The sequence below is a fragment of the Trichomycterus rosablanca genome, chromosome 1, assembly GCF_030014385.1.
Source record: "Trichomycterus rosablanca isolate fTriRos1 chromosome 1, fTriRos1.hap1, whole genome shotgun sequence".
In the NCBI taxonomy this organism is placed as follows: domain Eukaryota; kingdom Metazoa; phylum Chordata; class Actinopteri; order Siluriformes; family Trichomycteridae; genus Trichomycterus; species Trichomycterus rosablanca.
The window spans coordinates 57701242-57728411 of record NC_085988.1 but is presented as its reverse complement, the minus strand read 5'-3'; the positions used below and the strand labels follow the sequence as shown (position 1 = coordinate 57728411).

General features: G+C 39.2%; 2 protein-coding genes across 4 annotated transcripts in view; both read left to right on the top strand.

The window, feature by feature from the left end:
- The window catches only part of tmem63a (transmembrane protein 63A), a 92367-nt gene extending 73850 nt beyond the window's left edge, over positions 1-18517 (top strand). For 2 of the 3 annotated variants that reach the window (XM_062994684.1, XM_062994683.1), the window contains exon 23: positions 923-1173. In XM_062994684.1, coding sequence (XP_062850754.1) covers positions 923-1045 — 123 coding nt within the window. In that variant the 3' untranslated portion in view covers positions 1046-1173. Of the gene's footprint in view, positions 1-922; positions 1174-17068 lie in introns of those variants that run through there. The other variant, XR_010012344.1, reaches the window with a different exon arrangement.
- A 552-nt stretch (positions 18518-19069) lies between these two features.
- rsph9 (radial spoke head component 9) overlaps positions 19070-27170 on the top strand; it is a 32831-nt gene continuing 24730 nt past the window's right edge. Inside the window, exons 1-3 of the mRNA XM_062994680.1 lie at positions 19070-19381; positions 24063-24231; positions 24892-25021. Of these exons, the coding sequence (XP_062850750.1) occupies positions 19155-19381; positions 24063-24231; positions 24892-25021 (526 nt within the window). The 5' untranslated portion in view covers positions 19070-19154. The remainder of the gene's footprint in view (positions 19382-24062; positions 24232-24891; positions 25022-27170) is intronic.

Genomic DNA, 27170 nt, shown 5'->3' with positions numbered 1-27170 from the left:
TGAAATAGAAACTTATACGACTTTAATCTCAAAATCATTTCGACTTTATTCTCAAAATCATTTTGACTTTATTCTCGAAATAGAAACTTATACGACTTTAATCTCAAAATCATTTCGACTTTATTCTTAAAATCGAAATGTATACGACTAATCTCGAAGTCATTTCGACTTTATTCTCGAAATAGAAACTTATACGACTTTATTCTCGAAATCATTTCAACTTTATTCTCGAAATAGAAACTTATACGACTTTAATCTCGAAATAATTTCGACTTTATTCTCAAAATTGAAACTTATACGACTTTATTCTCGAAATTGAAACTTATACGACTTTATTCTCGAAATAATTTCGACTTTACTCTTGAAATAATTTCGACTTTACTCTCGAAATCATTTCGACTTTACTCTCGAAATCATTTTGACTTTATTCTCGAAATCGAAACTTATACGACTTTATTCTCTAAATCATTTCGACTTTATTCTCGAAATCGAAACTTATACGACTTTACTCTCGAAATCATTTCGACTTTATTCTCGAAATCGAAACTTATACGACTTTACTCTTGAAATCATTTTGACTTTATTCTCAAAATCGAAACTTATACGACTTTATTCTCGAAATCAAAACTTATATGACTTTATTCTCGAAATCATTTCGACTTTATTCTTGAAATAGAAACTTATACGACTTTAATCTCAAAATCATTTCGACTTTATTCTCGTAATCGAAACTTATACGACTTTAATCTCGAAATCATTTCGACTTCATTCTCGAAATCAAAACTTATACGACTTTATTCTCGAAATCGAAACTTAAAATTTTTTTTTCTTTAAAGTGGCCCTAATACTCGTAGTTTTACACTTGTAGTTTTAAGTCGTAGTTTTACACTCAGTGGATAAGCAATTCTTTTTTTGTTTGCAGGTGTATCTTCCAAAGGTATTAATTCCTAACACTGACTCGAATTCTTCCTCTAAGCCCAGCTCCCAACAATCATACGGCACTACGGATCAAAGCCCAGTCTTTCTCAGCACTGAGGATGAGTGACGTGGCTAGAATATTCAACTGGTTGGAAGTAAACAGACTTGCATAATCAGATTCTTCGGCTGCGATGCACACTTAAGGCATAGGGCAAGGCTGATGCCTTGAAATAAACACTGTGAGTCAAACAGGGACTTCTGTAGCTTTGTCTATAACATTGTTTCACTGTTGCAGCACTAGATCACGATGAATAATTCTGACTGACGAGGTCCAGTTACTCTAGAAATTTGATGTGTTGGCTGATGTGGCTATGGTTTGTCCTCATGGCTGAGCACCAGTATTTTGCACTATGCCATTGTTGGTATGGCATTTTTTTGGGTGGCCGCTTCACTTTTGTAGTGGTTTCACAGGTCTTGCACGCCAATTGTCAATGTCTTCCAGTTTTCTCTAGAATTTCAGCAACTAATCATACAGTTTAGAAGCAGATACAAGGTCTTAAATTAAAAATCTGTCCTCAGTGGTAAAAACCATTTTATCTTGTGTTACAGTATTGTCGTCTGCTGCTGCTGAGCGTAAACACAATTGTTTGTCCTGGTAACCAACATTTTAGATATTGGTAAAATGACAATTTTGAAATCATCAGCAGCATTTGCAAGTCATGGGCAAAGGTACAGTGGTCCTTTTTTTAACTTATCAGTGTAGATAATGGCATCATCTGAAAATATTATTCAGATTCATGGTATGTTTTCATTTGCTTTAGGTTTAGTTTTAAAACAGAGTAGACTTCATTCTAAATAACACATCTCAACATCACAGGCATAAAATGAGACTAAAGTAGTTTTGCAATGCTTTTATTTTTGTTATACTGAGGTTTAAGAATGATTTTTTTGTGTGGTTGGATTGAACCAAATTACTAACACAATACCTCTATTTTTACTGCAGATGTGTGTTATTATTATTAATAATGGAGTGACATTTTAAGATACCATTAGCCTTAACTTTGACTTTGACTGGTTAAATACAGTAGACCCTTGACTTACGTATTTAATTGGTTCTGAAGGGCTGTTCTTAAGTCAAAATGTTCGTTAGTTAAACCTGTTTTTCTAATAAGAAATAATGTAAATAGAATTAATCCGTGCCAGACCTCCCAAACACCCCCTTACCTAACCCTTCTAATGTCTTAAATGGTCTTTTTTGTTATAAATACAAGTATATTTTCCCTTAAATCTTAAATTATAGAATAGACATTCCTGTAATAAACAACAATATACAGTAGTACTGTACTGTACATAAACACACATCACATTTCAGTACGGTACGTGTGCTGTACCATACACCATAATACAATGTATCTACCAGAAACAACAATAACTCTCATATTTCTCTATTATTTCCTTCTTTATTTCAATAGTGTTGTATTTTGTAGGTGTAATTTCACGAAAGAATAACTTCCTTCTTCTCTCTTACTCACTGTCCCCTCTGTCTGATACACAGTGACAGCTACTGGCAGGAGTAATTATACAACAACAAAAAAACTGCGCTTTCTCTGCACCTTCTCTGGGGACTTTTTAATATAGAATTTTACAAAATATAAAGAAAACACCGGAAAAACACAGTCCGCTGTCCGAGTGTTTGCTTACTGTATATATATAGAGAGAGAGACGGTCGGAGTCAACTTGTTTGTGACGTCACGTGTTTCGAGAATTTCGGTTCGTAATCCGAAATTTGTTCGTACGTTAAGTAGAAAAAGATCGTTCGTAACCCAAAATGTTTGTATGGTAAACCGTTCGTAACTCAAGGGTCTACTGTACCTTGAATCTTTCATGATCAAATGACTCCAAAATAGAGCACAATATATGTTCTGTATATCTTGTGTTATGCCAGACTGTATATAATGAAGGGCTTGAACACCTTTAAGTGGCTTAATTTTGATACATCGCAGCTGTTGGACTGACTGTTCTTTCCAAATCCTAATCATGGTTTACCTAGGGCTAGGAAATGTGCCACAAATGTTCGTGCCAATGAAAAGAAGCCAAAAGATAATTTTTTATCTTTGTAATCTATGGATGTGATGTATTGAGTTCAACACATTGCACTGTTTATTTGTGTAATAATCATAGTAATTTTTTTATGTCATATTTATGGATCAAAATAGTAAGGTAAATTATAGATAATATATGATTTAAGAGTAAGGTCATGGTGTTCTGACACTCCAGCTGAACCAATGATTTCAAATGCTAGATGAAGGTCATGGCTGCAGTTTAAGTTCATTTCCCACTGATTGAATTTTTAAGAAAAAGGTCAATATCCAGTGTATGGTTTGCTGTAGCCATAAATTGGTGATTAAAGAGTTGTATTTATGTGTTTTACTGATGTGGATATAAATAATATGGTATTTTACAATCTGCAAACGTTGCAATAAAAACAAGAATCTATAATTTACAAAAGAAAAAAACCTCTTACTTACACCTTTATTTAACTGAGAAAGTACAAAGAAATTACTTTTAATGTTTTCACTGACCACATGGTTGTATTTAGTACATTTTGAGGCCTCAAATGCATTACAACAGACAAACAGGGTGGCTCAGTGGGTAGCACTGTCACCTCACAGCAAGAAGGTCCTGGGTTCGAATCCCAGGTGGGGCGGTCCGGGTCCTTTCTGTGTGGAGTTTGCATGCGTGAGTTTCCTCCCACAGTCCAAAAACATGCAAGTGAGGTGAATTGGAGATACAAAAATTGTCCATGACTGTGATCGATATAACCTTGTGTGAATTGATGGATCTTGTGTAACAAGTAACTATTGTTCTGTCATGAATGTAACCAAAGTGTAAAACATGATGTTAAAATCCAAAGAAATAAAATTATTTTTTAAAAATATGATTGTTGGTCAGTAAAAACATGTTCTTACCTACACAAATGTGTTAATAAAGTTGTTGTCCTGTCTTTGTATTACAGCGTTTGCAAAATGTATTATTTCATGTATTCTAGATTAGTGAGCTTGAATATTTAAAAATGTGCTTTACACTGATCAGCCATAACATTAAAACTACCTCCCTGTTTGTACACTCACTGTCCATTTTATTAGCTTCACTTACCATATAGAAGCACTTTGTAGTTCTACAATTACTGACTGTAGTCCATTTATTTCACTACATATTTTTAGCCTGCTTTCACCCTGTTCTTCAATGGTCAGGACCACCACAGAGCAGGTATTATTTAGGTGGTGGATCATTCTCAGCACTGCAGTGACAATGACATGGTGGTGGTGTGTTAGTGTGTGTTGTGCTGGTATGAGTGGATCACACAGCAGCGCTGCTGGAGCTTTCAAATACCGTGTTCACTCACTGTCCACTCTATTAGACAATCCTACCTGGTTGGTCCACGTTGTAGATCGCTCATCTATTGCTGCTGTTTGAGTTGGTCATCTTCTAGACCTTCATCAGTGGTCACAGGACGCTGCCCACGGGGCGCTGTTGGCTGGATATTTTTTGTTGGTGTACTATTCTCAGTCCAGCAGTGACAGTGAGGTGTTTAAAAACTCCATCAGCGCTGCTGTGTCTGATCCACTTATACCAGCACAACACACACTAACACACCACCACCATGTCAGTGTCACTGCAGTGCCGAGATCATCCACCACCCAAATAATACCTACTCTGTGGGGTCCTGGGAGAGTATTGACTATTGAAGAACAGCATGAAAGGGGGATAACAAAGCATGCAGAGAAACAGATGGACTACAGTCAGTAATTGTAGAACTACAAAGTGCTCCTATACGGTAAGTGGAGTTGATCAAATGGACAGTGAGTGTAGAAACAAGGAGGTGGTTTTAATGTTATGGTTGATCGGTGTATGTAGATGGCATTGTTTTACCAGTATGTTTTTGCAGGGGTGTGTGCGTGTGTGTGCTTGCGCATGTGTAGACGCGGGGAAAGGAAGCCAGACACTTTACTCTCTTTATTCAGACCGTTACAGTACATTCACTTGCACACTTTCTATATCACAATTTTTTTAACAGAATTATTATGACATTTTATCTATTTAAGAAATGTTTTGCTTATATCCAGTTAACCAAATTAAGTTAAAATTTGGGTATACATTAGACTATGCACACTCAGTCTTGGTTACTGCCTTGTTGTGGTAAACATAATTTAAATAGAACCGTTTCAGCAATGTGAATTGGCTAAAAGCTCTTAACAAGACATCATGTTGTAATCAAACTAATTTGGAAGAGATGAATAACAAAGTTATTTTTAAAGAAAAGTGCCATATTTCACAGCAGTCATTAAATAACACTCATAAATTAAATGCTAGAATAATGGAAGCTACAATACACCATACAGCCTACCTTAATCTCAAATCAGAGGCAGAGATGTTCACAAGTCACAAAATACGAGTCGAGTCACGAGTCTTTAGGCTAGAGTCCGAGTCAAGTCACGAGTCTAGGCTAGAGCCCGAGTCAATATAATATACACAAAACATATATTGGAAATGTAGCATAGAAATAAACAAATAATATGTACGTTCAGATAAAAACAACAACAGATTAGCGACTGTATTTTGCCGTTTTACTTAGTGCCTTTACTTTCCTAGGTACCAGTTAAAAGCTTAAACTGACGTTTTGTTTTCATTGCAAATTACGGCACAGTGGCCAAAATCCCGAACACAGCAAAAAATCCACAATGCTGCTTACCTTAGCTTATGTTATTCCAGATGCTATTAACGTTATAACTGTGTGTTGTCCCATTAGGAATATAATCCGTTATTTTGTAAATGTGCTTATAATTAAAAACCTCCAAACTTTTCCCGGTTGTGAAGTAAAACATGAACTCGTTAGAAAGCCAATCAAGCATTTTATTGACACATCATCTGTGTGACGCTCCAAACTGAATACATGCAAATAACAGCAATTTTGTAGGAGCGTTTCATTCACCCCAGTTGTTCCAGTGAAGTGCACTACATAGGGTATTCCACCATTTTAAGTGTGATGCTTCATCACTACATCAGAAGCTGGCTGGAACATTGCGTTGCGGGTTAAGACGGCCGGGGCGTTATTGGAGAGCAAAAAATTACACGATCAGAATTATGTTCGATCATACATACATATACTGTATATATACAGTATATACAGGGGTTGGACAAAATAACTGAAACACCTGTCATTTTAGTGTGGGAGGTTTCATGGCTAAATTGGACCAGTCTGGTGGCCAATCTTCACTAATTGCACATTGCACCAGTAAGAGCAGAGTGTGAAGGTTCAATTAGCAGGGTAAGAGCACAGTTTTGCTCAAAATATTGCAATGCACACAACATTATGGGTGACATACCAGAGTTCAAAAGAGGACAAATTGTTGGTGCACGTCTTGCTGGCGCATCTGTGACCAAGACAGCAAGTCTTTGTGATGTATCAAGAGCCACGGTATCCAGGGTAATGTCAGCATACCACCAAGAAGGACAAACCACATCCAACAGGATTAACTGTGGACGCAAGAGGAAGCTGTCTGAAAGGGATGTTCGGGTGCTAACCCGGATTGTATCCAAAAAACATAAAACCACAGCTGCCCAAATCACGGCAGAATTAAATGTGCACCTCAACTCTCCTGTTTCCACCAGAACTGTCCGTCGGGAGCTCCACAGGGTCAATATACACGGCCGGGCTGCAATAGCCAAACCTTTGGTCACTCGTGCCAATGCCAAACGTCGGTTTCAATGGTGCAAGGAGCGCAAATCTTGGGCTGTGGACAATGTGAAACATGTATTGTTCTCTGATGAGTCCACCTTTACTGTTTTCCCCACATCCGGGAGAGTTACGGTGTGGAGAAGCCCCAAAGAAGCGTACCACCCAGACTGTTGCATGCCCAGAGTGAAGCATGGGGGTGGATCAGTGATGGTTTGGGCTGCCATATCATGGCATTCCCTTGGCCCAATACTTGTGCTAGATGGGCGCGTCACTGCCAAGGACTACTGAACCATTCTGGAGGACCATGTGCATCCAATGGCGGTGCCGTGTATCAGGATGACAATGCACCAATACACACAGCAAGACTGGTGAAAGATTGGTTTGATGAACATGAAAGTGAAGTTGAACATCTCCCATGGCCTGCACAGTCACCAGATCTAAATATTATTGAGCCACTTTGGGGTGTTTTGGAGAAGCGAGTCAACCTGGCCACTATCCTGCAAGAAGAATGGCTTAAAATCCCTCTGACCACTGTGCAGGACTTGTATATGTCATTTCCAAGACGAATTGACGCTGTATTGGCCGCAAAAGGAGGCCCTACACCATACTAATAAATTATTGTGGTCTAAAACCAGGTGTTTCAGTTATTTTGTCCAACCCCTGTATATACAGTGTATCACAAAAGTGAGTACACCCCTCACATTTCTGCAGATATTTCATTATATCTTTTCATGGGACAACACTATAGACATGAAACTTGGATATAACTTAGAGTAGTCAGTGTACAGCTTGTATAGCAGTGTAGATTTACTGTCTTCTGAAAATAACTCAACACACAGCCATTAATGTATAAATAGCTGGCAACATAAGTGAGTACACCCCACAGTGAACATGTCCAAATTGTGTCAAAATTGTGCCCAAATGTGTCGTTGTCCCTCCCTGGTGTCATGTGTCAAGGTCCCAGGTGTAAATGGGGAGCAGGGCTGAGTCCACGTGTTCGGCGTCATATCCAGAGGTTGGCTTTAAAAAATAGACACGAGTGCTGCCAGCATTGCTGCAGAGGTTGAAGACGTGGGAGGTCAGCCTGTCAGTGCTCAGACCATACGCCGCACACTGCATCAACTCGGTCTGCATGGTCGTCATCCCAGAAGGAAGCTGACGCACAAGAAAGCCCGCAAACAGTTTGCTGAAGACAAGCAGTCCAAGAACATGGATTACTGGAATGCCCTGTGGTCTGACGAGACCAAGATAAACTTGTTTGGCTCAGATGGTGTCCAGCATGTGTGGCGGCGCCCTGGTGAGAAGTACCAAGACAACTGTATCTTGCCTACAGTCAAGCATGGTGGTGGTAGCATCATGGTCTTGGGCTGCATGAGTGTTGCTGGCACTGGGGAGCTGCAGTTCATTGAGGGAAACATGAATTCCAACATGTACTGTGACATTCTGAAACAGAGCATGATCCCCTCCCTTCGAAAACTGGGCCTCATGGCAGTTTTCCAACAGGATAACGACCACAAACACAACCTCCAAGATGACAACTGCCTTGCTGAGGAAGCTGAAGGTAAAGGTGATGGACAAAACCCAATTGAGCACCTGTGGCGCATCCTCAAGTGGAAGGTGGAGGAGTTCAAGGTGTCTAACATCCACCAGCTCTGTGATGTCATCATGGAGGAGTGGAAGAGGATTCCAGTAGCAACCTGTGCAGCTCTGGTGAATTCCATGCCCAGGAGGGTTAAGGCAGTGCTGGATAATAATGGTGGTCACACAAAATATTGACACTTTGGGCACAATTTGGACATGTTCACTGTGGGGTGTACTCACTTATGTTGCCAGCCATTTAGACATCAATGGCTGTGTGTTGAGTTATTTTCAGAAGACAGTAAATCTACACTGCTATACAAGTTGTACACTGACTACTCTAAGTTATATCCAAGTTTTATTTCTATAGTGTTGTCCCATGAAAAGATATAATAAAATATTTGCAGAAATGTGAGGGGTGTACTCACTTTTGTGATACACTGTATACTGCTGCTATCTATGAGGAACGTGAAGGCTTGTCTTACATTTGCTCAAAAACATGAATCAAAAAGTAGGACTTTTTGGAAGACATGCCATAAAGCTATTCAAGCTTACAACACAATAATATCCAACTATTACTTTAAAGAGTGTCCTTTATCCATGTGTATGTACAAACTACATTCCAGAAGAGTTGGGACGTTTTGTAAAACAATAAAAAGAATCTATGATCTGTTAATTCTCTTGTTTTTAAGTCTTTATTTACTTAAGTAAATTAACATTGTGAGTGTTAACATTGTAATCCAAAGTAAAACATAGATAGACTACTAATATGTGCTAATATGTAGGAAGTAGTACTACAAACATGCAGATACTAATCAGATGAATAGAAGACACTATATGGTCAAGCATACGTGGCCAATCCTCATAGTAATCAAATTAATCTGGTTCAGCTACACCTACTGCTAAAATAAAAGGTTATTATTACCTGTTACAGTATACCCCTGAGCAAGCACAAAGTGAGGTCAATAAAGACATTATTTGACCAGTTAGGTGTGGAGGAACTCAGTGGCCTGCTCAAAGCCCAGACTTCATCACTTTTGCTAATGACTTCTTGTCTAACATCACTGTCTGACCTTGCAAATGCTTATATTTGGGGGAAGGGGGGATGGGTTGCTCTATAATAATGTCCATGGTTTAAAGTGGAACATCCAACAAATTCATGGTCAGGTGTCCACTTATTATGTAATAATAAGGTCAACTGTGACAAAAAAATGCATTTCAAGTGATTTTTAAGTGTCAACATAATTATAGTGTAATGTCTATTATAATGTGATTTATTTTCCACACATGTTGATGTTTTGCTGACTCCACATGTTAGCTTTACAGCAAGTATTTGAGTCTGAATGCAATTAGGTTGCACAATCAGCTTAGTACTATTTTCTGGCCTGTTTTAGAAAAATGTTTGGACTGTGGATGTTAGAGGCTCTGTTTCTCACTGAGCCTGTTTTCTCACTGTTGTAATAGCATCCAAAGTACAAAAATATTTTACACACTTTACTGTTTAATATATGATTTAGAATTTATAAATTGCCATTTTAGCCAATCAATCTACATTTAATCACCCATTCTGATGCAGTAAAAACACATTTTTAGAGTTTTAAATAAAAATAAGTATAAAAACTGAAATCTCTTATTTACAAAAGTGACCCTTTATTCAGTACCCATTGGTAACAATTACAGCTTCAAGTCTTCTTGGATATGTCTCTACAAGATTTTCACACTTTTCACACAAAAAAAAAGGACCAAGGACCAAATAAATTACATGCAGGCAAGTCGTAGCCTAGCGATTAAGGTACTGGACTAGTAATCAGTAAATTGCTGGTTCAAGCTCCACCTCTGCGAGGTTGCTGCTGTTGGACCCTTGAGCAAGGCCCTTAACCCTCAGATTATAATGTATACTCTAATGTAAGTCACTTTGGATAAAGGCATCTGCTAAATGCCGAAAATGTAAATGTATTTGGGCAGTTTATCCCATTCTTCATGTCCCACAGACAGTTCTTTGGACTTGGTTTGGCTTGGTTTTTGTCTTGACAATGCACTGTAAATGAAGTTCCTCTATAGACTATGTCCAATTAATTTAAATTGCAACAGATTGACTCCAATTGAATCCTTGACACATCTCAATAGTTTTTTTTTTAAGAAAACAAGAATGCACCTGACAAATTTATTGTGGCACAACAAAGGTTCTGAATACCTTTGAAAATAAGATATTTCAGTTTTTTTCCTTGTCATTATGAGTCATTGAGTGTGAATTGTTAAAATGACAATTATGTCCTTTTAAATCCACAACAGAATAAAGTACAACAAAAACGATCAATGGGTTTAAAGACTTTCTGAATCCACTGTATAGTTGTATACAGCACACCTCTATAAACGTATTTACTGCCTACATTTTATTAATTAAGGTAAATTAATAAAACTTAGGCAATTAAATTAATTAAGGTAAACTTAGTTTACCTTGTACCATAAAAAGTAACATTGTACTTTAACATGAGAAAAAAGTTTAAAATAATGAATGTGTCAAGGTTATATTGGTTTCATGCATAGGGTTTTGTTTTTGATTAATTTTATATATTTACATGTACATCAGCCATAAAATTTAAACCAGCTCCTTGTTTCTACACTCACTGTCCATTTTATCAGCTACACTTACCATATAGAAGCACTTTGTAGTTCTACAATTACTGACTGTAGTCCATCTGTTTCTCTGCATGCTTTGTTAGCCTGCTTTCACCCTGTTCTTCAATGGATCAGGACCCCCACAGGGCCACTACAGAGCAGGTATTATTTAGGTGGTGGATGATTCTCAGCACTGCAGTGACACTGACATGGTGGTGGTGTGTTAGTGTGTGTTGTGCTGGTATGAGTGAGTCAGACACAGCAGCGCTGCAGCAGTTTTTAAATACTGTGTCCACTCACTGTCCACTCTATTAGACACTCCTACCTACAGTAGTTGGTCCACCTTGTAGATGTAGAGTCAGAGATGATCGCTCATCTATTGCTGCTGTTTGAATTGGTCATCTTCTAGACCTTCATCAGTGGTCACAGGACGCTGCCCATTGGGTGCTGTTGGCTGGATATTTTTGGTTGGTGGACTATTCTAAACACCTCAGTGACCGTGAGGTGTTCAAAAAATGCCAGCAGCACTGCTGTGTCTGATCCACTCATACCAGAACAACACACACTAACACACCACCACCATGTCATTGTCACTGCAGTGCTGAGAATGCTCCACCACCTAAATAATACCTGCTCTGTAGTGGTCCTGTGGGGGTCCTGGCCATTGAATAACAGGGTGAAAGCAGACTTAAAAAGTATGTAGAGAAACAGATGGACTACAGTCAGGAATTGTAGAACTATAAAGTGCTTCTATATGGTAAGTGGAGCTGATAAAATGGACAGTGGGTGTAGAAACAAGGAGGTTGTCATAATGGTATTCCTGATTGGTGTATGTGCAGCATGTAAAGAGAAAAACCCACACATTACATACTTTGTAAGGTGGGTTAATGAACTGAAATGCAAGAGAACCCATAACAAGGTGAATTTACCAACTGAAAAAGCTGCTCTCTGTCTTCATTCAATTTTATCCATGGTGGGCTTTTTATGACATAAATACTTATACATATTCATCATATTTTTGTATTCTCTTGTCCAGTAAATTTCAAAGTGTGGTACAGGAAATACCTCATGGTGGCTGTTGACCTTGGACAATTTTATGTCACATGAACTGTTTTCTGATGTTAATCTTGTGCCTTTTAAAACTGTCCAAGACATTACTTTTTCCAGAATGAATGAATAAATAATTTATTGAGGGGGATTATACATCTGCCTCCCACTTAACATTTGACAGTAATCTTAACACAAACAGCACTGCAAGTTTAGAATATTTACGGAACAAAAAGAATCAAGTGACAATGATAACCAAACAGACTCCATGAAATAGTAAATGCTCACTGCAAGTATAATCCTACTGTACTACATGTAATTACATGCAGATTTGTATTCTTGGACTGTTGTCTACTTAAACTAGAGTAGGAAAATGTTTACTGTGGAAGCACTTCTGTACTGTAAGTCGCTCTGGATAAGAGCATCTGCTAAATGTCGAAAATGTAAATGTACTCTGTCTGTGTGTTCTCGTAAGATGACTTATAGGTGGCACATGGATTTGAGGTTTTGATTTAATGAGAACTGCTGCTCTACCTTATAAAGTATTGCACATGGACCTATTGTTAAAAAATATCTGCATATCATTATTGCATTCATGACCAGCTTTAATGACCAGTATAAAGTTTTTACTGGGTTTTATAAAGCAGTAATGTGAGTAAAATGTAATTTACGAGGGTTCTTTAAAAAGTTTCTGCACTTTTAAAACTCTATTTATTAAGAATTTCAAATTACATCACTTTTCTACATGATCACCTTCTGATGCATTTTTCCCAGTGTCGTACCAACTTTTTAATGTTTTTGGTTGAGCACGTAACTAACTAATGCACCGCTGCTTTCACATCATCATCACATGAAAATCTTCTTTCCCTTAAAGCTTCTTTGAGCGTCCAAAAAGGTGGAAATCAGATGATGCCAAATTCAGACTATAAGCTCTCTCAGTTTCTCAGACACGACCAATTACTACTCCTCCCGCCCTCACCGTTTCCAAGAAGTTGTACAAGTGCGGAAACTTTTTGAATATAGATCATGGAAATACTTTGCACCATGAATCATGAGGTTGCTTTAGCCAGACTCTACCACATCTGAGATCCCTGCAGTCAGGGATTACTTAAACATTTGGTATATTGTGATTTATTCTTGAAAGACAAATTATAGATTCAATTTAACCAGCCAACTAATGCAACTATGGCTAAGCGCAAGGGTTTGATTTATGGGTAATATGTGGGGCCTCATATGGCAGCAGGCCCAGAGCAGATGTGACGCATGCTTGAATTTGTACATTTTTCCGGCGCTTTGCACTGACACTCATAGGAATGCTTGATCTCATTAGTGGCTACTTATTTACTTAATTGCTCAGTGTCTGTGTGTTTGCATGCATTCGTTCTGTTCCAAAAGTAAACTGTATTTTTGGGGATGGCATTTAATTGAACTGTGCTGAGACTTTGTGTTATGGTCTATGTTATGTATACAAGGTCATTTTTCAACAATTTCTCACCTGCAGCGCGCATTTTTGGCATGAGCATGGACCCTGTACAATGATTAGTGTTGTTGACAAATTACTTGCCCTTCAATCCAAGTGTAGTTAAACTTATCTAACCCTCTAATCTACAGTGGATATAAAAAGTGTACACACCCCTGTTAAAATGCATAAAATTAAATATTTCACCTTTAATATAACCTGAAACTTGAACAATTCAATTGAAAATCAAAGTAAAATCTATTGAGGTTGCGGTGGGTGTAAAAATAAAACTCTTTCAATAATGTGGTTGCATAAATATTTACGACCTTAAACTAGTACTTAGTTAAAGCACATTTTATAACAGCATTCAGTCGTTTAAGGTATGAGTCTATCAGCATGGCACATTTTGACACGGCAGTCTTTGCCAATCTTTCTTGTTAAAGTGCTCCAAATCTGTCAAAGGCATCTCCTGTGCACAGGCCTCTTCAGGTCACCACACATATATGATAAAACCATTCTTTTGTTTATGCGGAGGTATACTTTGGGTCATTGTCATGCTGAACAATGAAATTCCTCTTTAGCAAGGTGCCAAAACTGACTAATATTTGGAACTGTTCATAATTCCTTCCACTTTGATTAAAGCCCTAGTTCTAGAGGAGGAAAACATCCCCAAAGCATGATGCTGCCACCATCACGTTTCACTGTGGATTTGGTGTTCTCTTGCTGATGTGCAATGTTGTTTTTATGCCAAACACACTTTTTTGCAAAAAGTGTTTTTGATTTTTTTGTTTGTTAGAAATTAGAGATTTCCGTCTTGTCAACTTACCCCAGAGCCCAGACATACACCGATCAGCCATAACATTAAAACCACCTCCTTGTTTCTTCGCTTACCATATAGAAGCACTTGTAGTTCCACAATTACTGACTGTAGTCCATCTATTTCTCTGCAATCTTTGTTAGCCCCCTTTCATGCTGTTATTCAATGGTCAGGACTCTCCCAGGACCACTACAGAGCAGGTATTATTTGGGTGGTGGGTCATTCTCAGCACTGTGGTGACACGGTGACATGGTGGTGGTGTGTTAGTGTGTGTTGTGCTGGTATGAGTGGATCAGACACAGCAGTGCTGATAGAGTTTTTAAACACCTCACTGTCACTGCTGGACTGAGAATAGTTCACCAACCAAAAATATCCATCCAACAGCGCCCCATAGGCAGCGTCCTGTGACCACTGATGAAGGTCTAGAAGATGACCAACTCAAACAGCAGCAATAGATGAGCGATCGTCTCTGACTTTGCATCTACAAGGTGGGCCAACTAGGTAGGAGTGTCTAATAGAGTGGACAGTGAGTGGACATGGTATTTAAAAACTCCAGCAGCATGTCAGTGTCACTGCAGTGCTGAGAATGATCCACCACCTAAATAATACCTGTTTTGTGGGGGTCCTGACCATTGAAGAACAGGGTGAAAGCAAGCTAAAAAGCATGCAGAGAAATGGATGGACAGTGAGTGTAGAAACAAGGAGGTGGTTTTAACGTTATGGCTGATCAGTGTATAAAGAATACCGAAGATTTTTGTCACATGTAGTACACAACCGACACTTTATTGTTTTTTAATTTCTTTGTTGTTATTTCTTTATTGTTTCTGCAGGACTCTTCTGTTACTGTCTTTTATAAATTTTTTAGGGGATGTCCAATTCCTGGAAATGTCACTGTTGTGACCTGTTTCAGTCACTTTTTGATGATGGTCTCCACTGTCTGTTTCATGGTATATGTATTAAAAATTTCTGTACCCTTCCCCTGACTGATACATTTCAACCATTACACTATATACAGTGTATCACAAAAGTGAGTACACCCCTCACATTTCTGCAGATATTTAAGTATATCTTTTCATGGGACAACACTGACAAAATGACACTTTGACACAATGAAAAGTAGTCTGTGTGCAGCTTATATAACAGTGTAAATTTATTCTTCCCTCAAAATAACTCAATATACAGCCATTAATGTCTAAACCACCGGCAACAAAAGTGAGTACACCCCTTAGTGAAAGTTCCTGAAGTGTCAATATTTTGTGTGGCCACCATTATTTCCCAGAACTGCCTTAACTCTCCTGGGCATGGAGTTTACCAGAGCTTCACAGGTTGCCACTGGAATGCTTTTCCACTCCTCCATGACGACATCACGGAGCTGGCGGATATTCGAGACTTTGCGCTCCTCCACCTTCCGCTTGAGGATGCCCCAAAGATGTTCTATTGGGTTTAGGTCTGGAGACATGCTTGGCCAGTCCATCACCTTTACCCTCAGCCTCTTCAATAAAGCAGTGGTCGTCTTAGAGGTGTGTTTGGGGTCATTATCATGCTGGAACACTGCCCTGCGACCCAGTTTCCGGAGGGAGGGGATCATGCTCTGCTTCAGTATTTCACAGTACATATTGGAGTTCATGTGTCCCTCAATGAAATGTAACTCCCCAACACCTGCTGCACTCATGCAGCCCCAGACCATGGCATTCTTGACTGTAGGCATGACACACTTATCTTTGTACTCCTCACCTGATTGCTGCCACACATGCTTGAGACCATCTGAACCAAAAAATTAATATTGGTCTCATCAGACCATAGGACATGGTTCCAGTAATCCATGTCCTTTGTTGACATGTCTTCAGCAAACTGTTTGCGGGCTTTCTTGTGTAGAGACTTCAGAAGAGGCTTCCTTCTGGGGTGACAGCCATGCAGACCAATTTGATGTAGTGTGCGGCGTATGGTCTGAGCACTGACAGGCTGACCCCCGACAGGCTGACCCCCCACCTTTTCAATCTCTGCAGCAATGCTGACAGCACTCCTGCGCCTATCTTTCAAAGACAGCAGTTGGATGTGACGCTGAGCACGTGCACTCAGCTTCTTTGGACGACCAACGCGAAGTCTGTTCTGAGTGGACCCTGCTCTTTTAAAACGCTGGATGATCTTGGCCACTGTGCTGCAGCTCAGTTTCAGGGTGTTGGCAATCTTCTTGTAGCCTTGGCCATCTTCATGTAGCGCAACAATTCGTCTTTTAAGATCCTCAGAGAGTTCTTTGCCATGAGGTGCCATGTTGGAACTTTCAGTGACCAGTATGAGAGAGTGTGAGAGCTGTACTACTAAATTGAACACACCTGCTCCCTATGCACACCTGAGACCTAGTAACACTAACGAGTCACATGACATTTTGGAGGGAAAATGACAAGCAGTGCTCAATTTGGACATTTAGGGGTGTAGTCTTTTAGGGGTGTACTCACTTTTGTTGCCGGTGGTTTAGACATTAATGGCTGTATATTGAGTTATTTTGAGGGAAGAATAAATTTACACTGTTATATAAGCTGCACACAGACTACTTTTCATTGTGTCAAAGTGTCATTTTGTCAGTGTTGTCCCATGAAAAGATATACTTAAATATCTGCAGAAATGTGAGGGGTGTACTCACTTTTGTGATACACTGTATATAAATATTTTTACTGTACACATACTGTATAACTTAATACAGTTGGTTTGGGTAGGGGAGGTGGGCGCTGATGTCCTATGAAAGCCTTCATGACCTTGTTACCTGCTTGCTCTCCCTTTTAGTTATGCTGTAATAATTAGGGCTGCCGGAGTCTAAAACTCTCTGTAAAACTGTTTTACTCAACTAGCATTGTACATTATTAACTACATTCTTTGTTGTTTTACTCCAAAGGCATTCTGATGGAAACCTGTTTACCCGCCGAGGTTAAGGATTAAAGTCGAGACTGCAGTGACAACGATGCTGCTCCTGCCGGATGTGACGGGTCTGGAGTAATTGCACCAAGAATGACAAGAAATCACTACAGACTTTATTGAAGACTAGAGCGAATAACAACTCTATTATTATTTATCTATTTATCTATTTATTACCAGTTATAACTTTTAGATCATTTAATTCTGTGTTTGTAGGCTTTGTGTAAATCGTGCATTTATTTAAAGTACCCTCCAGACCACCCAATAAGGATGGGCCCTGCTGAGTCTGGTTCCTCTCAAGGTTTCTTCCTGTAATTTTCAGGGAGTTTTTCCTTGCCACAGTCGCCCTCGGCTTGCTCAACAGGGGTTTTTGTATCTGTTGGTCCTGGATTTTGTAAAGTTGCTTTGAGACAATGTCTATTGTAAAAAGCGCTATATAAATAAAGTTGACTTGACGACTTGTAGTGGGCTCAGTGGGTAGCACTGTCGCCTTACAGCAAGAAAGCCCTGGGTTTGATCCCCAGGTGGGAGTGGAGTTTGCATGTTCTCCCCGTGTCTGTGTAGGTTTCCCCCAGGAGCTCCGGCTCACATTCCCATCTTTCATTAAATTCCCCTCCTTCTGTCTCAATTTTCTCTTCTTGTACGTTTAGGTATTATTTGAAAATATTTTTCAGCATTATCTAGTGGCAGGATGCGGTCACTTTGTAGGTCACAAAATCGGCATGCATTGTGAGAGATGCAGTTAATGTACGATTTACAGTGTATTTTAAGACAGTTGTTCTGCCCTTGCCAAGTTTTTCCCCTTTCTCAGCTGGACAGACAGCTCCCTCCAAAGTACAGTTAGCAGTAACGAGTAACGAGTTAGTTCTTTGTGTAAAAATACTAATTGCTGTAGTAACATAATAATCGTATTTAATTATGGTAAATTTGTAACCGAAACGCTGTAACATACTCGCTAAACATTTACAAATAACTGAGAATATAAATGTCTACTACTAACAGACAATGATTCTGTATTGGATTGCAAGAGAATTAACTTCTATTTTTTTTTTTTTATGCTACTGACTACACTACCCCTAAATGTAAAAGTGACATGGCTTTTTAGCAAAGGTCAAAGTTAGTTGCCATGATTGTGATGTCAATGGTTGCTGCTTAAAGACACTTGACTTGATGACTTGTAGTGGGCTCAGTGGGTAGCACTGTCGCCTTACAGCAAGAAAGCCCTGGGTTTGATCCCCAGGTGGGAGTGGAGTTTGCATGTTCTCCCCGTGTCTGTGTAGGTTTCCTCCAGGAGCTCCGGTTTCCTCCCACAGTCCAAAGACATGCAGTCAGTTTAATTGGAGACACAAAATTGTCCATGACTGTGTTTGATATTAAACTTGTGAAGTGATGAATCGTAACTACTGTTTTTGTCATGAATGTAACCAAAATGTGTAAAACATTAAGTTAAAATCTTAATAAATAAATAAATAAATAATACAGTTGTAGCGAATGGTACATATTACTGGGTAACTACTACACTTTGGCTTCATGCACTTTTTAGACGCTCCCTTAATTTTTCAACTGAGATGAACCTCGCGTTAAAGATTTTTTTTAATATATGTGATTGTAGTGTGCTCCTTGTAGTTTTATTCCTTTGGATGTATATTCCAATGTTAGGCGAATGTCCAATATTAAATTAACTTTACCACAGTGGACACGTCGCTAAGACTGGAACCCGGTGGTGAGCTAACGTAGTAAGACCCCTGCGATACCAAAGCGCCGAACTCATATTCTGTATTAATTAAACCAGTGTGACACGACCCGTGCTTTGTGACATAGTATATTATAACGCTAAATATAATTCAGCGTTATAACATCTCCAGTATTTAGCTCCTAAAAAGTATTTTTTTATTTAATTATTACAGCAACTAGTACGTTTTATGTACTTTTGTTGCCACGGCAACTGGTTTCTAGGAAGTCTGTTTACCTTGACAACCACAAGCAAACTGTTAAGGCTAGTGCGCCAACCCGTGTCTGTGCAGCACTTAGGTAAATAAAACTCCTGAACAAATAAGGTAGTTGTGATGGATTTAAACCATTTTTCCTATTCACTGGATTTAATTTGTGGGAAAGGACAGACTCTGAGTGCTGAACACAGAGCAGCTCTGCACACCTCACTGATTATTCTGAAGAGAAACTACAAGTTTAGCCGGGTTCTGTTCTGGGGAAAGATCTTCGGGATTAAAAATGATTATTTTATAGCGCAGGGGGTTGGAGATGATGAACTAAACGACAAGAAATATTTATACAGGTAAGCAATGTTTTTGTTGTGTTGGTAACTCTAGACCAGGGGTGTTAAACTCATTTTCACCATCCGAGGGCCACATCTGCATTATGGTGGCCCTCAAAGGGCAGATTGTAACATATCCTGCTGTGATTGCAGTCTGCATTTCAAGTCTTGGACAATTTGTTGTTTTTCTTGGAGGCTAAATTCTGTGTTTGGTGTCTAAATGTCAAATTTATACTGTATAATTATAATATAGATCTGCATTTATATTGTACTCCTTTACCACAGACACGGCCTCATAACACAAGAGACGTACCAAACTTGTATTCACATTCCCATCTTTCATTAAATTCCCCTCCTTCTGTCTCAATTTTCTCTTCTTGTACGTTTAGGTATTATTTGAAAATATTTTTCAGCATTATCTAGTGGCAGGATGCGGTCACTTTGTAGGTCACAAAATCGGCATGCATTGTGAGAGATGCAGTTAATGTACGATTTACAGTGTATTTTAAGACAGTTGTTCTGCCCTTGCCAAGTTTTTCCCCTTTCTCAGCTGGACAGACAGCTCCCTCCAAAGTACAGTTAGCAGTAACGAGTAACGAGTTAGTTCTTTGTGTAAAAATACTAATTGCTGTAGTAACATAATAATCATATTTAATTACGGTAAATTTGTAACCGAAACGCTGTAACATACTCGCTAAACATTTACAAATAACTGAGAATATAAATGTCTACTACTAACAGACAATGATTCTGTATTGGATTGCAAGAGAATTAACTTCTATTTTTTTTTTTTTATGCTACTGACTACACTACCCCTAAATGTAAAAGTGACATGGCTTTTTAGCAAAGGTCAAAGTTAGTTGCCATGATTGTGATGTCAATGGTTGCTGCTTAAAGACACAGGTGTTCCATTAAATTGAGTACGTCTCTGTAACTATTCATACCATCACAACAATTGTACGTCTTTTAAGCTCTCGGGCCTTGAGTTTGACACGTGCTCTAGAGCATTAGTTTTGTTATTATTATTTACAGTGGCGACTCTTGCCAAATCTCTTAGGGGGGCAATTGTTGCGATGATGGCCGAGGTGACCCGTTCAGTGGGTAAATAATTAACATCTTAAGTCATCTGTCAGTTTGCCCTCACAAATAACTTTGAACATGGAGAGAGACCAGCTTTAACATTAATCATAAAATGAAGTAAAGCCTTCACACTAACAACTTACTTCAGTCTTCATCAGATAGCATTTATTTTAGGTGCAGCAGATCGAGAATAAAGATTGGCATCGGGGCTGATGTGCAATGGATAAAGAAGTACAATTAAACAATTGCAGAGATACAATAAGTGCAATCACAATTCACAATTTAAAAATGACATTACTTGTAATTTACTTGTAACTTATATGATTTTCCCCCCTTTGTAGATACATGCTTGATGTTTAAATTTGGTCTGGGTGGCCCTAATTCTTTAGTTGCTAATTTATCCTGATTACTACGGTGACTGAATGGCATTTCCCTTAATGACACAATGGAGTTGCTCCGAACTGAGGTAATGGTAGTCATGGTGACGAGCTCGCTACACCAGGTTACGTGTGACGCAAGCACGTAAGTGCGAACCCTCCCGGAACCCATTCAGATTGTATTGCAGCGCCTGCAGTTCGAAAAAAGAGCCTTAACATGAGAGTCTATGAGAGCAATCCGGTAGGGGCAGTACTGTACGGAACACAACTCGACGCTGATTGGACTACGATATTCAGAGGCTGTCCAGAACAGTCACAGCTGTGATAGAAAATTTTCTTCCCTTTCGCCCTTTGGTGGTGCGTCGCCCGATCGCCCTAAGGAACGAGCCTCCCCTGATTATTTATCTTATTTAAATAAATTCATTTAGGTGTGACAGATTCCCCTAAATATACAATGTCTTCTGTGCAAAATAATGTATAGATGGCAGCATATGTTTCACTAGTCAGTTCATCTCATATGTTGCTGACTTTTTAAGTTGTATTGTCTTAACTTGCATTTGTAAAAGCAGCAATTAACTGTGTTTCCTCACAAAAATTTCCCAAAATGTCCCGAAGAAACTCAGCTCTGCCATCTGGCTGTTGTTCATACAGGGTGGGAAGCCGGATAGGGACTCCTCATAACTGAGGCAATTATGACCTCTGCCGGCTGATTGATGGCACCTGCACAGAGTCGAGGGATAATGTGGACAGAGTGTGGCTCTCCATACGCAAAGCTGATCCACTTATGAACTCACCTCGTGCAGGTGAAAAGATGCAGGCGGCTACTGCACTCGTGTCGGAGGGGCCGTGTGACAGTCTCGTTGTCCTTAATCAGAAGTGGTGATCAGATCAGAATCGGGTAATTTGATACGACTAGATTGGGAGGAAAATTTGAAAAAATGCAATTTTTGTGCCCCAGAGCCTATGTGGTTATATTTATTACATAAGCATGTCAGTTTTAATGCAGTATTTAGCAAAAAAAGATATTCAGTAGTGGTTTTTGAACTTCTTTTTTCTCTGCCTATAATGTTGTGAACTGTAGATGGTGAATTCCCTAAATTATGGACTGGACTATAATTCTCCACCCTTTTCCCCAATGTGGCTAACTTTGAGCCATTTTTGCTTGTTAATTACATTTGTTAATTTCCCACTTATGTCGCTGTACCAACTTCTTTTTAAACGTGAAGCAGGCATCAAGTTAGGATTTAGACTATATTTACAAAATTGGTACGGTTGATGAGATAAAAAATTTTGTTGGTATAATAAAACATGAAAATAAGTAATGTAGTATTACATGAAAATAAGTAGTAAAATTTAGAGTAAAATTAAACATAATATTGCTGAGGCTAGTCTGAATGACCTAGTTGGGTGTTGTTACAACATTATTAAACCATTTGGAACTCAATAACAACCCTTTATTTGCTTCAGCTGTGACATGTTATATAAACACCACACAGAGATGTGTTCAAGGTGTGTTGCAACCATGGTGAAAAGTAAGGAGCTGTCCCAAAAGCTAAGAAAAAGGATCATTAAATTGCACAAAAACCTTGAATATTCCTAGAGACACCACTGGGAGTATTGTCTGGAAGTTCCAAATTTATGGCGCAGCAGCAAACCTGCCTGGGACTGTATGGCCATATGTATCAATGGTTTGTCTGGGGCAAGAAAGGCGAAGCTTATGACCAGAAGAATGCTATCCAGCAATCCACTTTTCCAGGGTGGTTCTGTTTTGAGGCCCAAAAATGCAGCAACACCAGGTGAGTTCACAGAAGGGGATAAGTATGCTGCAATTGAACACCAGTGGCAAACCAGAGCACCAAGCAGCACAGTATCACAGCTTGAGAAAAATAGCAGGTTTGCCAAGAGAGCAGCTGGAAAGTCTGAGAGGGAGAAACTGTGATGTATAAAAAAATGCTTTGTTCATGCTGTTTTTCAACGGTCAGGACTCTCCCAGGACCACCACAGAGCAGGTATTATTTAGGTGGTGGATCATTCTCAGCACTGCAGTGACTCTGACATGGTGGTGGTGTGTTAGTGTGTGTTATGGTATGAGTGGATAAGACACAGCAGCACTAATGGAGTTTTTAAACACCTCACTGTCACTGCTAGACTGAGAATAGTCCACCAAACAAAAATATCCAGCCAACAGCGCCCCCTGGGCAGCGTCCTGTGACCACTGATGAAGGTCTAAAAGATGACCAACTCAAACAGCAGCAATAGATGAGCGATCGTCTCTGACTTTACATCTACAAGGTGGACCAACTAGGTAGGAGTGTCTAATAGAGTGGACAGTGAGTGGACACAGAATTTAAAAACTCCAGCAGCACTGCTGTGTCTGATCCACTCATACAGCACAACACATACCACCATGTCAGTGTCACTGCAGTGCTGAGAATGACCCACCACCTAAATAACACCTGCATCCAATCCATCACAGGGCAGACACACACACGCACATTCACACACTTTTGTACTTGTTTGTAGTAGTTTGTAGTAGCTCCAGCTGGCCTGACTGCAAATCTTAGGATTTGTGAAAGGAAAGTGGAAAACCCAGAGGATACAGGGAAACATGCAAACTCCATACAGAAAGCACCCTGGCTGGCCAGGGAATCAAACCCAGGCCCTTCTTTCTATGAGGCAACAGCACTTAGCACCAGGCTGGGTTAAGTTTATTTTAATTAGAATAAATCATATGCTTCTAATTTTATGGCAACAGTTTTGGAATTGCCCTTATTTTGTCAGCATGACTGTCCCTAAGCTAATTAAAGGCATGGTTTGATGTGGAGAAACTCCAAGGGCTTACACAGAGCCTTAGTCTAAATTTAAACATAGATTGTAAGCCAGCTTCTCATCCAATATCAGTGTCTGACCTCACAATTGCTCTTTTGGCTGAAAGGGCTTACATTTTGGAATAGAATGTCCAACAAGCTCATAGTTATTTAGCTTTATAGTTAATTTACTTGTTGAACTTGCTGAAGCCTATAAATACCACAATTAATGTTGCAAGGCCCTTAACCCTCAGTTGCTCAGACTGTATACTGTAACTGTACTGTAAGTCACTTTGAATAAAGGCGTCTGCTAAATGCCGAAAATGTAAATGTCCTAAAGTCATTTACTAAAATAAATCATTTTTCAATATACACTTCATGCTTTAAATGGGGTCAGGCTAATTCAAAATTGCGAATTGTTTCTGTTATATTCTCTAGTTTTAACTGCATGGATTGGCATTTACTTCCTCCTGCCAGCGATGCTCTAATAGCAGAGGTGTCTGTGGCTGCCAAAGGGCATTTCACTGGTGACCCATCACACGAATATGAGCACACAGAGATCCAACATCAGAGCCAAGAACATCATGCAGCGGAGGAGGAGGTTACGGTAAGCACGAGTAATGCCTGGGACCGATTCAATACATCTTATTTTCCAATAGTACTCAATTCCTAACAACAGACGCTTTGCACTGATTCATGTTACTACTCAGTTAAAAGCAACTAAATGTAGCATTTTTGAGATGATAGCTCAAGTGAGTTATCCTGATTTACTACTACTAGACATTCAAAATTACCTGACAAAAAAAATACAACACATTTTGTAAATCTGCATAAATGTATTTAGGGGAAAATAATTTAATCCAACTTAATAATTAACCCTAGTTAATTATTTTCAGTTTATATGACAATTAAGCTAATTTACCACAACCATGACTAATTTCATTCTGCTCTGTGGAATATAAATAGTTGTCTTTTATTCAAGTTCTCTTTGTATAATGTCATGTCTTGTTTAATGCTTTAAAATAATTTAATGTGACAAATATGTAAACAGTAGTAAAGTAAGAAACAGAATGTTAAAATAATTGATAAGAATCAATAAAGTAGTTTAATTTCAACAGCTTTTGCAGTAAACATAATTTAGTAATGAGGTCGGGGGGTTCATGTTGTAATGTGTGATTAGGAATAATTACCACCTACTCAGCCAGCATATTTAAAACTACATACAGATTATTAGCATAAAGTGATGATATTTCTCTTCTGCCTGTAGGTGAAAGTGAATGAAGAGAAGAGGTTGGCCGTGACCGTGTACAATATTGATAGAGAGGTGGCTGTTGTACCACGTGGCGCATACATTAAGAGCCCTCATGGCTCAGTACAGACTAACCGCAGCTTTGAGGGTATGGTTACATCATGGCTTTCCACTTTGTGTGTGTCTGTGTTTATTTTTGGGAATGAAATGCAGCTGTGCATGTGATCTGGGCTTAAGTCATTTAGTTCAATGCATTCATGTTCTTATAGTTAAATACCAACCCAGTTTCAAAAAACTTCAGACCGTACAAGCCCTGTTTCCAGAAAAGTTGGGACATTTAGTAAAATGCAATAAGAAGATAAATCTGTGATTTATTAAATCTCTTGAAGCTTTATTTAACTGTACATATAGATGCATTTAGAATCTAAAGCCTGCAACACACTCCTAAAAGTTGGGACAGAGGTGTGTTTACCCTTGTGTTCCATTATGTGTTACCCTTGTGTTCCTTTCCTATTAATGAGAATCTGTAGGGAGTGATTGTTGTAGTTTTGCAAGTGCATTTTTTTCCATTCTTGCTTGATATGAGACTTCAGATGCTGCACCATACAATTTAAACAGGAGACAGATCTGGACTGCAGGCAGGTCACATTAAGCTTTTTTTTAACAGTAAGCATTTTAGACTCTCTTGGAAAAAAGCTGATTCTCACAATTTCTCAGCACCCTGAGCTATAGCACAAGTTTAAAAGTGAAACAGTGAGGAAAATCCAGCTAAACACAGATACATGCGAACGCTTTCAGAGTGAATTTGATGGTTATTCCACACAAATGCAGATTCTCTAATATTCATACTTTGATAACGTTTTACCACACCGGTCAAGCGCTGAACAAAACAGCAGTCGCATACACTCTGAGTTTAGGGGAAACGGTACAAATTTAAGGGTACAAATTTCCCGACGAAGTGCGTCGAGTTACAAGGTACCACTGTATTTGCAAGGAAAACAGAAAAGTCTTCGTGCATGAAGGAAAAGATCAAAAAACATTAAAAAAAACTTTTGTTCCTAGATTCTACTTTTAAAACTATAGCCTGCTTCTGTAATTAATAAATCTACATTGCCTTGGAAATAGATTGGAAAATCATTGTGGAAAAAAAAACAGTTTGTTGATGCGTCTGAAAATGTAAGTTGAAACAATTCAAAAAGGAAGCCATTTATCAACAACATTTAGAACTGCCACTAACTTTTCAGGGCTAAAGCTCACCTTAGATGGACCCAAATTGGTACCATACTATAGCTTTTGGAAATAATGCCCTCAAGTTCAAAAGCCAGTGTTCATTATGGTATGGGGGTGTGTTTATGGCAATGTCACATAAAACAGGCTGAGATAGAAAATCCCAAGCATATACAGTGTATCACAAAAGTGAGTACACCCCTCACATTTCTGCAGATATTTAAGTATATCTTTTCATGGGACAACACTGACAAAATGACACTTTGACACAATGAAAAGTAGTCTGTGTGCAGCTTATATAACAGTGTAAATTTATTCTTCCCTCAAAATAACTCAATATACAGCCATTAATGTCTAAACCACCGACAACAAAAGTGAGTACACCCCTTAGTGAAAGTTCCTGAAGTGTCAATATTTTGTGTGGCCACCATTATTTCCCAGAACTGCCTTAACTCTCCTGGGCATGGAGTTTACCAGAGCTTCACAGGTTGCCACTGGAATGCTTTTCCACTCCTCCATGACGACATCACGGAGCTGGTGGATGTTAGACACCTTGAACTCCTCCACCTTCCACTTGAGGATGCGCCACAGGTGCTCAATTGGGTTTAGTCCATCACCTTTACCTTCAGCTTCCTCAGCAAGGCAGTTGTCACCTTGGAGGTTGTGTTTGGGGTCGTTATCCTGTTGGAAAACTGCCATGAGGCCCAGTTTTCGAAGGGAGGGGATCATGCTCTGTTTCAGAATGTCACAGTACATGTTGGAATTCATGTTTCCCTCAATGAACCGCAGCTCCCCAGTGCCAGCAACACTCATGCAGCCCAAGACCATGATGCTACCACCACCATGCTTGACTGTAGGCAAGATACAGTTGTCTTGGTACTTCTCACCAGGGCGCCGCCACACATGCTGGACACCATCTGAGCCAAACAAGTTTATCTTGGTCTTGTCAGACCACAGGGCATTCCAGTAATCCATGTTCTTGGACTGCTTGTCTTCAGCAAACTGTTTGCGGGCTTTCTTGTGCGTCAGCTTCCTTCTGGGATGACGACCATGCAGACCGAGTTGATGCA